The sequence below is a fragment of the Ailuropoda melanoleuca genome, chromosome 14 (genome assembly GCF_002007445.2).
Source record: "Ailuropoda melanoleuca isolate Jingjing chromosome 14, ASM200744v2, whole genome shotgun sequence".
Lineage (NCBI taxonomy): Eukaryota > Metazoa > Chordata > Mammalia > Carnivora > Ursidae > Ailuropoda > Ailuropoda melanoleuca.
In genome coordinates, this window is record NC_048231.1 from 102,223,209 (window position 1) to 102,235,596 (window position 12,388).

A 12,388-nucleotide genomic window follows, 5' to 3' on the forward strand; every position below is an offset into this window, starting at 1 on the left:
ACCTGCCGCAAGTCAGTGTTGACATTTAACGTTCCAAAGTTACTTAAGCCTTAGTGATTCCAGGGCAGGTTATTCGACAAATTTCTTTTCATTTTATCAAAAAGCCTTGCCCCTCTGATGCCTTTGTTAGAGTCCTGTCTCTTAACAGCTTTCCAGTTGCTTCTGAGTCCTAACTGTTTGGTTTGCCAAGGTAGCTGTTAAGTGGCACTGTGGGTTTCAGAGGACGTATTAAATGGCTTTTGAGGAATGAAATAATAAAAATTTTCTTAGAATTTTAGGGATTTAAAATTATTCATTGCCAGATGGTTTATATCAAGAAGTGTGACTCCCAGGCAACAAGATTCTACTTTCAAGGATCAAAATTAGTGAACACTTTTCAAAGTTAGTATGTCCTGGGGATTTGGTTTTCATGAAGGCAGCACCTGATTTAGTTTCTGTGCTCTGTCAAATGTAGTGTTCCATTTTAATGTTTAATTTGGGGTGGAAATTTTTTTAAACTTTTTTTTGTGGAAAATGCATAAGCCACTGTTCTAAATTTATGTAAAAATTCACTGCACTGTTTCTATAAACCTGCCATACATTCTTTATTTTAAATAGACAGCTTTTCTAAATCATTGTGCTCTGCTTAGACAAGTTCTGTCTCCATGGGTGAATTTATGAGTGGATTTGAATAATAAATTCACATTTCAATGAACATATTTTCATTAAAACTGTAAGGTTTATTTTACTGTACTTTTAAATAATGGCTTATTATTAAAGCTATACTTTAAATTCATGCAGTTTTTGAAACTTAGTGCATGGTTACAAGAAGGAAGACAAAAGAGTATGAAACATTACTAGTTTAGGGAGATTAAAGATAGATACAAGTTTTTCATTGAAGAAAGTAAGAGGGCAACCTGCAGAAGATTAATCTAGGTAAATACAAACATTGTACTCTTGGTCCCGACTCTTCATGCGGTGGAGCTATTGTTGGGTGGGGAGCAAATCCAAATACTGATTTCTTGGCATTATTAATACCTCTGTCAGTACGATGTTTGCTCACTTTATGGAGTGATCTGGCTTTTAGAAATCAGGCTTGTTCATGTGTGTAGAAGGTATGTACTTTCTTAACATGCCCTCTAAAGGCAGATAAAAACTGAATAAAACTAAGAGGAAGATGCTAATGGACCTCTTTTTAGAATTCTTTATGCAACTGTCTGGTCAAGACGTGTTGCTTATAATTGATGTGTCCATTACTTGAATTCTCTTGTAATTATAGTCAATAAGTCTTGTAAATGTGTTAAAGCTCGCTAAAAGCATACAAATTCAAGAACAGAGTAAGGCTAATAATTTAAAATAATCAATGTAGGCATTTCAGCACTTAATTTCCCTTGTGTGTTGATAGCTGATCATTCTTAATCCATTAAGATTTATTTAGTCGTTTACAATGCAAAATAGGTTTGCACTGGTCACTTGTGCCATTTGAAAACGTCCGCTAGGTTAAGTGCAGAATGTAGTCCATTAGTCTTCCTTGACTATATGTATTAATTGCATTTAAAATCAAGTTAATGTGGATGTGAAAGTGAGGTAACTATCAATATGTGACAAAGTAACCCTACTTATATAAGTTACATCATTGATTGTAACATTTAGTAAAAGTTAGCATACTTTTTAACATCTTCTGTTGGGCTTATCAGCAAGTACATTTTTATCGCCTTCCGAAGCACCACAGTCAGTCCTGCTCCTCAGAACAGCGCCAGTCTACCATTTCAGCTTGGCAAGCCACTTTTGGGGGGATGTTGCTCTCCCGGTTTTAATCCAAGGTTTTTTTTTGTTTTTTTTGTTTTTTGTTTTTTTTTCCTTGGGGCATCTTAAAATGAATTGCTTTTCTGGTATTTTGCTTACGTCCATGAAGTAGTAATGTGGGGACTGTTATTAATGGTTAACTGGAAAAGGACTTACTCTTCCAATCCCTGTTTTCATATTTTGTGATTTACTCTATATTTTATGTCACCTTTTCTTCCCATCCTTAGCATGATAAAAGCAGCACTCTAAGAAATAAATGACTTTGGGTTATCAAGAATTGTAGGAAAAAAGCACCCCAGAGTTTTCCTCTGCCTTTGCTTGTGTGAAGTCATCAGTATGATCAGTGTCGCCTTTCCCCTTCCCTTATATTAGGAGTGCAGAGACAGCTGTTCATTTTCTCTCCTGCATTATTCTGTTGGTTAGAGCTTTCCTTTCATAGGATGTGGCTGGCAGATGTCATTCAACTAGAAGACTGTCGGAAGCCCTTCATTTGATGTTCTGAGCACATGGGGTCACTTGTGCTATTTGGAAATGTTCACACATAGGGAGATAGGGAGTTGTGTGACTTCACTGAAAAAGTCTCACATGGGGGCTGGTCGTGTTTAACTTAGTATGTACCTGACAGTTCAGAAGCTGAGTCCGCTTGAGAAGAGACGGTGAGGAGAGTTGGTCTGTGGACTCCAAGCCTAGCGAGAGCCTGGGCTCCACTCTGTTCACTCTTCATCTCCGCGCCCCCACTGTGTGGGCTCACTGTGTTACTCAGTGAATGAATGAGTGAAGGACGGAATGAAGTGTTCAGCCTTTAGGGAGGGTTGTAGCATTGAGGCTACTGTGGAGAAGCATTAGATGATGGGTTCTCTATGTTCTTTAAGACCTAAAGTTTGAATATCATTTTTTTTAACGTTCATCTCACATCCATGTATGCATAGCAATTAGCTGTGAGTGATGGTGAGGAATGGCTGTTGTAGGTCTGAGTGAAGGTTTAGTTTTAAAAATCTTTGGAATTCTTTTGGTAAAATTGTAAAGTGCCAGAAAGCTTGAGGGTCTTTTTTGTTTTTTCCCTTTCAAAAAACCTCAGAGACCAGGTGAAAAGAAGAAAACTTACTGTGGATAATGCTGTTTCCAGGAATGGAACTATTTAAAATAATATTGACAGTTTATAATAATCACGATGCACTTGCAAGAAAGACAAATTTAGAAATACGTGGCTTTACAAATTTTGCCTTATAAACAGTATGCCTGGATTCATTTTGGGATGTGCCTGGCAAGCTTGAAACTGGAAACATTGTTAGAAAAAAGAGGACCCTTTTTATTTTCCTTTTGCAGAAAAGTATTATCTCCACTTCCCTGGAATTTTTATGGCACAGAAAGGAGATTTTAACACAGTCTGTTTTGAATATAAGATGTGAAAAATAGTCAGGACCTCTGTGATTTCTGCACAAATGCAGTCAACAGAATAACTCATTTATGTGTTGTCAACACACTAGCAGTGAGGAACTAGAGCTTTCCACCAAAGAGCCACGTAGAGTAACTTGAAAGGTCCTTACCCAGCCCCTGTGGCACCTGTGCTCACACAGGAGGGACTCATCACAGTGGCAGTGCAGTGGGAGCATGACAAAAACCTAGATCCACAGGAGATTTGAAATGCTTTTACCAAAACTAATGCAAATGTTGAGAGCTTTGTTTTCTTTGGTTGGAGTCCTGATGTTATTATTAATAATTTCCTAATTGCCTTATTACCTTTAATGCATTTCAATTTAAAGTGCAGGTAATCTGGTTCTTCTCACTCTTTCCTTTTCTATGTCCTTTTATAGAATTCTGTGTCAAGATGAGATGTTTCCAGGTAGTGATAGGCTTAGTTTTATCAGAATCATTTAAATAAACTGTAGTTTCTAATGTGATTGATAGAATGTGATTGCTGTAAGCTGCAGCCTCAACCTGCTTTTGACATTTAAACATATAAAGCTGACTAGATATAACCATTCAGGTGCTAAATATATTTTACATCTACTTCTAACAGTAGAAATGGAAGTATTAAGAGATCTGGCTTCATTGTCATTGAACTGTGAAATATTCAACCTTGTCTGCCCGTGCTTAGTCCTGTTGACTTTTTTATTTCTGTTAGAAGATTAAAATTAAATGCTTCACTTTTTTTGTCAGCTTTTGGGAATTAAATTGAAATTTAAGACTCTAAAATTTTTTACTGAGTGCTTCAATTTCAACAAAGTATTCTTGGAGGATTATTTTTTTCAAGGGCACTGCACAAAGGTTCATTGATCAAATATGATTTATTGCGATTTTTTTATTTGAGCTCTTTTTGTATATTTATTGAAGTTCACGTATATCATATTCTGTCTATATTAGCAGAGGTATTTCACCAAATAGGTACTAAACATGATACGATAGATCTGGAAATGGAAACATATTGTACTGATTTTAGACTGTGATTTTTATGATTTTGATTTATTTATTTGAGGATTTAGTGGTTAGAAAATTGAAAAATGGTATATACATGATGCGTTTAAAGGAATGTTGCTTCTCATTAATGTGGGTACTGATTATCTGTTAGTAACTGTGTCCCAGTTACATTCTATCTATTCCTGACACTAGGTTTGTCAATGCTGAAATTATTTTGTTTTCTCATATTTGAGTATAGGTTAATCTTTGTGAAATGAAAAAAATTGTGGTACTGTGTTTTTATGTTGAAATATTTGTTCTTGAAATCAATAAATAAAGTGTCAGTACTGCTGGTTTGCAGAATCATCACAGATTTTTGACTATAAAATGATCATAAAAGCAAATAATTTATCCATTGTATAGTCATACATTGTGTGCTATTAAAATAGTAGTGTAGTGAATCATTTGGGATAAATGTCAGAAAAAAAATCTGAAATGCCGTTCTTAATGTGAGTAAATTCAAAGCTGCAGAAATATGACGAAAGGAGGTGGCCACTGAGAAATTTATTTGATGATAAATATACTTTACAAAACACCCACTACTCTGTATGCATGTGTTTTTATAATGCTCCTTTTTAAATGTTGAATGACTTTAAAAGATATTTTTGCAAATTGTTCGAAAAATGTTTAAAATTATTTAGCTCATCTTACCTACTTAGTACTGCTCAACTATATCACTTTTGACTTTAAATCTTAGAAATGTTATTGAAAGTTAGGAACACTCACTGAAACATTAAAGTCTTCTTGGTGGAATAATTATGGAATGCAGGTCTATTCAAGTTAGAAAGGAATGCAGGTATTCCATTTTGGGGCCAGAGATTTCTAAACGGATGAAAAGTATGATTTAAGATCTAGGCCTCTTTTTAAACTATCAGTAATGTATTATTCAAATTCAAATCATATTTTATGTTAAATTTACTTAGGATCAAAACCATTCAAGTGCAAGATATGCCATTTTGCAACAGCTCAGCTTGGCGATGCCAGAAACCATGTCAAAAGGCACCTTGGGATGAGGGAATACAAGTGTCACGTCTGTGGGTGAGTAAATTGAAACCATCTCTACCGTGGTGAACCAGGAAGTATGTGCAGGGTAGCCATTGTTTCAGAATTCAAAACTGATATGAGTAAGAGTGGCTAAAATTATGCATGCGTATCCTCCTTTCCATTGTTATGGTAAATTCCTTAAATACAGTTATGACATTCTTCTCCCACTTCTAATCCTCTACTGAAGATGAGCAATTTTATGGGCTACAAGGTCAATTTGAACCTGTAATCTGTAAATTGACTAAATTATAGGATGTTCATTCACATTGCCAGGGAGAACTGTAAATTCCATTTAAAGACATAAAAAAAATACATAATACAGCTTTAGGAGTGTATATGTATGTATGTTTTTTTTTTCTTTTGCTATACTGCTTTCATTTTAATCAGATTAATGGCTCTTTGGATAGACTGGACATACCCCATAAGGAGAAAGGCAGAAAAAGATTTAATTTTGGGCAGTTGGTTACTGATTGTTACAGAGATGAAGCTTAAATCATCAGTGCATAATGTGTGTTTTTGTGTAACTTTATTTCAAAACTTGTTGTTTTCCATTTTTAGTTAACGGCTCTTCCTCTAAAGAACCATTCGCGGTGTTAAGCTGTCACTCAGATGTGTTGCGTTTAATAGGAAGCACTGAGATGCCTTAATGCACAACTAATTAATTTAGCAGAAATGTTTAAAAGGTTTTAAAATGCCGTGACATCTATGGTATATCATAGGACATTGAGAGCTGGTTTTTAATACCGTACATCTGATTAAAAACATATTTTAATGCTATTAATCTAGGGAAATTAACGAGTAAGCGCATCATCTGAAAACACTTTCTGTGGAACCTGAGAACCCTGCAGTTTTTGTGGCTGGTTCCCTAAGTACTGCGGGTTCAGTTCAGTTATGCAGTGTGCACACGTTAGGGTAGGTTTCCTTTTTTAGGGGAAGGTTCTTCTGGTTGGCACTACCAAGTAAATATCTTTTAAAGTCAAAATCAGCTTCTGTCTTTTGTTGCACAGTACATTTCATTCCAGGATGCCGTTGCATTTTTTGACCCTTAAGATAGTTTTACAAATAACTTTGCAAGCAGTTTTATTAACCGTGGTCTGTGATTTATTCATTGGCAGAATTGATGGTTCAGTGAGTTGCAGCTAAAGTAAATGAAGATGAACCTTTGCCCTAAAGCCCCCGGAAGATCAGTGGGAGAATGAGTTTTGTTGCTACTGATTTTAGCTGTGAGGGTCGAGTGCCAAATGGTTCAGTTTAATTGCTATAGGTCTTGGAATTTTAAAAGATACCTCATTTATTGTTTTTTACCATATGAGTTATAGGAAAGAGGAAGGGCCTGACTCCAGCGGACGTTTGCTGTTAGGGGGCAATCAGCAGTTTCTTCCTCATTTCTTCAAAATAATTAAGCAGCTTTTGCAAGCTCTATTATTAGGAATCTAATTCCATCGTTTTTTTTTTTTTTTTTTTTTTTAATTAGGGTTACTAAGTCTGGGGAAGGAGAAGAATAAAATTTATCAGAGAACAGTTTCTGGCATAGGTGGCATCCAAAACAATACACGATTGTCCAGTTTAAATAGTGCGCACTTTGCTTAGCTCACTGCTTACCACACACCATTGAAGTGTTAAGTGGTTTACATATTTGATTCCCAAGATAAAGAATTATAAATACAGAGAGATATATTGAGTTTCATACTGCTGTCCTAGAAGTCTCCATGTGTGTGTGCATAGAGAAAGCAATCTAGATTTCAAAATCGTATCTTTTAACATTATGGTAGTCATTTAATTTTACTTGACTTTGAAATAATAGTTCTCTTAATTTTTTTTAAGTGAAATTTGATTTAAAGGTGATATAATAATTTCCATAGGGTAGATATTTTCACAGTGGAGCTTCAGAACTTTTGTTCTGAAGAATTGCAGTAAATTGAAGAAGGCCTTTTGGTCTCTGGAGTTGAAACAGAACAATCATGAGTTAGAATCCTTTAATGGCAAAGAAAAAGTACCATAGGGCATCTGTATTTCGTGTGTTTTGACGGGATAGGGCAATATGTAGGTTAAAAGCTAAAGTGAGAAACATAGAAGAAAGCAAGAATTGGCTACCAGGTTAGTGGCGGTAGAGAGCATTGGTACATTAACATTAGTGACAATGTCAATTCATTATCATTGATGGCTAAATAATCCTAGAAATGCTCAGTGGACCTATTAGTTCCTGAGCATAAGCAGCTCATGCTGCGTTTCTTCATTAGCTTTCATTGCTGTAAATTTTACCTTTTAAAAAAATCATGCTTTAAAAGGTGACGTGATCTTTCAGGAACATTAACTCTATAATTTTGTCACAAACAGAAGGTCCTGCACTGTGTTTTTCTTTCTGCAGTAGTCAGTACCTTCATCTCTGCCCCTTAGGATTTTATGAATAACCTTTTCATTACCTGAGTTGGAAGAGAGAAACTGTTTTTCAAAGAGTTCTGATTAATAATGTATAGAAATAGCGGAGCAGGCACATTTTAAAAATGAAATTATTGCTCACACTGTTGTATTATTTTGTCTTAGTAACCTCTTGCTTTTCTTGGAAAAACCTCTTATAGTGAAATTAATGAAAATGACAGTACGTTTTGTTGAATTGAGCTCAATATTAATGGTTTAGGTTACTTGTAATTGACTTGTTTTTCTTATCTTTATATAAGAAGGTTGTGGGTGCTCATCAGATATGGATCTTGACTACTTCTACTGAGGCTGAGTCTGACTTGCGCGTTAGCTACTCCCTTAACAAAGATTTGCCTTGTAAACTTTTACTTCAGTTGTTTGGACCCACACTCATTTTCTTTTATCTTAAAATCGAGCTTAAAGATTCATTTCCTCCACTTCATCTGCAAATCCTAGCTGCAGTATATCATGGATGTAAGTTAGTCTGTAACGCAGTTGAATGTGTTAGATGTCTAATTCCTGTCAGGTACCTAGGGTTCAGAATTCAGGATTTCGCTTTCGTGTACCCATGCTTTATGTGTTCATGTTGCAGTAAAAATTTCAGAAATGTGTTGCTTTGCAATTCCTGTTTTAAGAACCTGTTATTGATAACTTTAAAAACCTTTGATTTTACTTTCACTTTTAAGAGGAGCAGTTTTTGAAGAGTACAATTTCCTCATGTTTTTCTTACAGCTGAATGTGATCTCAGGAGGAATTTTATACAGTATAGGTGTGTTTATAGTGAGCACTTAATGGGCAGTTTATATGAACATGTGCTGTGGGTCTGATGTGGGGCTAGTGGGGTGAGAATAAGAACTAATAGAAAGCATCTCGATACAGAAGTTAATAATTTTCTTGGGAACATATGCTTAAAAATAGGTTAAACATATTTTTACTAAATCAATGATCTCTACCTTTGACTACTAAAAAAATAACTTGAAATCTCAGTGGCTTACAGACACCATGTTTTGTTAGATCTATTTAAATTTAATTTTCTCTGCGTGTGTACATCCACGTAATAGTATATGCAGTACTGTCAGCAGTAAGTAACACTGATGCAGTGCTGGTTCTGCTGTTCACCTAACGTTCACTTCTGTTGATCTCTTGGTGTCATGAGGTGGTTCATCTCCTATTTATTATTCCCATTGTACAGATGGTGGACTTGAGATTAAAAGTATTTTTAGTGATGGACTCAAATTATGCACTAGTAATGGTAGACCACTGTTTTCCTTCCTTTAACTGTGCCTTTTTTAAAAAAAAAATTCTCTGCTTTTTGCAATACCTGTTATTTTGGTTGCTGACTTTAATTTGTACTTGGTTTTTTCTCTCTAGGTTGTTTTCATCAGAATGTAATAACTGTAACTTACCTCCTTCCAGCCCCTAGCCACTTCTGTTTTCTGCTTTTAAAAAGTTGCTTGCGTGGTATTTTCCTTTAACATTGTGGTATTCAGTCTGTTTTTGTATCTCTTTCTCTGTTTCACTTTTCTCACCTTAGAGCCTTGTTTTAAATAATTTTATTACTCTTCTCCATTGTTCTTTGTGTGTTGATAATTTATTGCACTTGAGTGATTACAAATTGAACATGCTATAATGGAATTAGGTGCCTAGACAGATGAAGATAGTATTGTCTTTTCATTAGGACAAGAGGGGTAAAAATTGATGAGCTTAGGTTACTGTTTTTGTTTTTCATGACCAGGTACTTAAAAAAAAAAAAAGAGCGTTGGGGCGCCTGGGTAGCACAGTCGTTAAGCGTCTGCCTTCGGCTCAGGGCGTGATCCCGAAGTTGCGGATCGAGTCCCACATCGGGCTCCTCCGCTGGCAGGCTGCTTCTTCCTCTCCCTCTCCCCTGCTGTGTTCCGTCTCTCGCTGGCTGTCTCTCTGTCACATAAATAAATAAAATCCTAAAAAAAAAAAAAAAAAGAGCGAGCGAGAGAGAGAGAGAGAGAGAGAGAGAGAGAGAGAGTGAGTAGCAGACTAGTAAGTGGCCTGCGATTTGCGAAAGCCTCAGAGCTGCTAGCTGACGGCTGCATGCCGCTCCGCACAGAGACACCCGACGCCGGGTCTGGGGATCCTGCTATTTTTCTGATTGACTTCCCTGCGTCTGGTCTTGAATCTTGTGTGTAGAGTTAAGTAGTTGAGTAGAACTTACCTAATCGGGAGAGAATAAGGGCATTTTCTCAATCCGTCACCTCTGGGTTCATGGAAAGATTCTAGACATTTTCTGTTGTGTATTAATGTGCTTATGAGCTGTTTATTCTTATTTGGTTTAAGAAACCTTAAATAGAAAGTTACTAATGCAGTGAAACTCTTTTTGTGTGTGTGTGTTTGGCATTACCTAGTTTTTGTGCATTAGAAGGGATCTCTATGTAGATGATTATAATGTCACTTTCTGACCTTTGCAGCTTGAATAATTGTAAATCATTGCTTCATAATGTGTCAGAGAATGTCTGTACTAGGCAATTAAATGGCAGAATATAATAGACCAAATTATTGCCTGTCATGTTTTCAACAACACAGTTAGTATTTGAGTTACACTTAATCATTACGTGCATTAGCAACTTCATTGGAATCCAGCTTCAGGCTGAGCATGAAATACATTACATTATTTAAACCTCTAATGGTACAAGTCATTTATTTGTGTTGAAGTGTACAACATGCAGAGTTTCATAAAGCAGGGAACACTTGAGAGCTTAATTTATCCAAATCAAAGTCTAAATGCAGATAAACACAAGTGGCAAAAATTAGTAATTTTTATAGGCTGGAAATATTTAAAAATACATGGTTGTGGGTAATTGTAGGCAGCAGGAATAAATTAAAATCACTATTTTTAGTCTGTTCTGAGAACTAAAGCTGTGTATACCTAAATCATTAAAAGCACCCTGGAATTGCATTTTTAGCTGAACAATTAATTACACCCATCATATCTACAGATGTATCCAAATAAAATAAGCATTTGGTTCGGCTGATTGTTTTGGCTAAAGAGATATAGATAGAAAAAGTTTGTTTTATGTTTGTGGCATGAATTGTGCTTATAACACTGTAAAATACAGCATCTCAGTTTTGTAAAAAATTTAAATTAACATTCAAATACTCATTATAGAGGGTATATTACATATTTTATCTATATAATATTTTAAAGCTTTTTGTTTAATGATGTATTTTTGCCTTTAGTTTGAAATTTAGAAATGCCACATAGTGATTACTGTCTCTCTTCCTGTCAGCGAGGAATACAAAATTAACATTGTTGGTTTATCCCTCTGGTGCTCAAGTCCTTGAAATACCATTTAGTGAATGAACATTGTTTTATATATTTTATATACAAATCACTTTGTAATCTGAACGTCTAAAAGATATTTTAGTTATAATATTGAAATAAAAAGCACTCTTTCTCAGATACGATTCTGAGGTGTTTTACAGTGAACTCTTGTACATCCAGGAGAGACCTGGGGTAAGATTAGGACAGTGGTGGAGAGACAGGAGGAGGCTGTGGCCCCTGTCTCCTCACAGTAGGGGGCTTTGCCACCACCACAGCCTATTCTCTGTGTTATAATGGTGTTTTCTTGAATTTTTTTCATGGAAGAGTGAGGCATAGGTTTATTTCAAGGCCGTATGTATGATCAGTCTGTAACAAAGTAGAGCACATTGTCATGTCTTGGTGTTGTAGTTGAAAACATTGGCCTCTCTGAGATCTTTTCCAGTGAAAAATTCGTATCTCAGTGACATAAGTCATTTTTGCTTTATTTTTATTTTAAAATGATTTTGTGGTGATTTTAAAATCCAGCTGTGGAATTTAGGGTTCTTTAGCTCTCCTGATGCATACAGTGGACTATGGGGAGGGGTGGGGGAGCCAGTCCTTTGGGTTTCCTTTGCCTGTCCTATGATTTGTGTGTGTGTGGGGGGGTGGGAGTGGGGAGATGGTTAACCTGTTTTTTCCTTCCCTCTTCCTGCTCATGTGTTTCTGAAAGTCATTTACTTTCTGGAGAGTTTTGGTCTTTGATTTGTCTAATACTGAATATAGGAGGTGTTGGAAATGTAGATAAGAGGGAAGCATAGCCACTGGTTCGGGGACTCATTTGTTTCCCATTGGGCTCATTCTGGAGAGTTTCCTCTCCGTGCAGACCCAGTGACCAGCCCGTGCAGGGCCTTGCAGTCGTGTGCTCTGAGGAGGAGGGACAGACAGGAGAAGGGACACACTGTGGGGGTATCGTGTGCTCTGAGGAGGAGGGACAGACAGGAGAAGGGACACACTGTGGGGGTAAGAACAAGGATAGTGGTCCACGGGGAGTGCTTGGGAGCAGCAGGAAATGCTTCCTTGAGAGGTTATGTTTGAGTTGGGCCTTAAAGGATGAGGAGGTATTTACAAGGCTAATTTGGGCATTTTTAGTAGATGGAGCAAAAGAGCAAAAGTAGTGAAGAATAGAATAGCACGCCATATTAACACTGCAGGAAATTCCTGGAGTATAAGCGGCTGGTGGCGTGAATTGGAGGATTTAAAAAAATATTGAATACACATTTGGAACATCACTCTGTGCCAGTGCACATAGTCTATAGAGTTAAAAAGATCAATGTAATATGTGCTTCAGATGGATGGAGAAAGCTCAGGTAAAGAAAGAAATGTCCACAGCTCGCTGGACCAATGCCCAAA

General features: G+C 36.4%; 1 protein-coding gene across 9 annotated transcripts in view; it reads left to right on the plus strand.

Annotated features, from left to right (window-relative positions):
* ZNF407 (zinc finger protein 407) overlaps positions 1-12,388 on the plus strand; it is a 490,784-nt gene that overhangs the window by 33,136 nt on the left and 445,260 nt on the right. For all 9 annotated transcript variants that reach the window (XR_004620494.1, XM_019804986.2, XM_019804987.2 and 6 more), the window contains one exon: positions 5,166-5,280. Coding sequence is in view for 8 of the 9 variants with exons in the window: in XM_019804986.2 (XP_019660545.1) it covers positions 5,166-5,280 (115 nt within the window). In the remaining variant the exon portion in view is untranslated. The remainder of the gene's footprint in view (positions 1-5,165; positions 5,281-12,388) is intronic.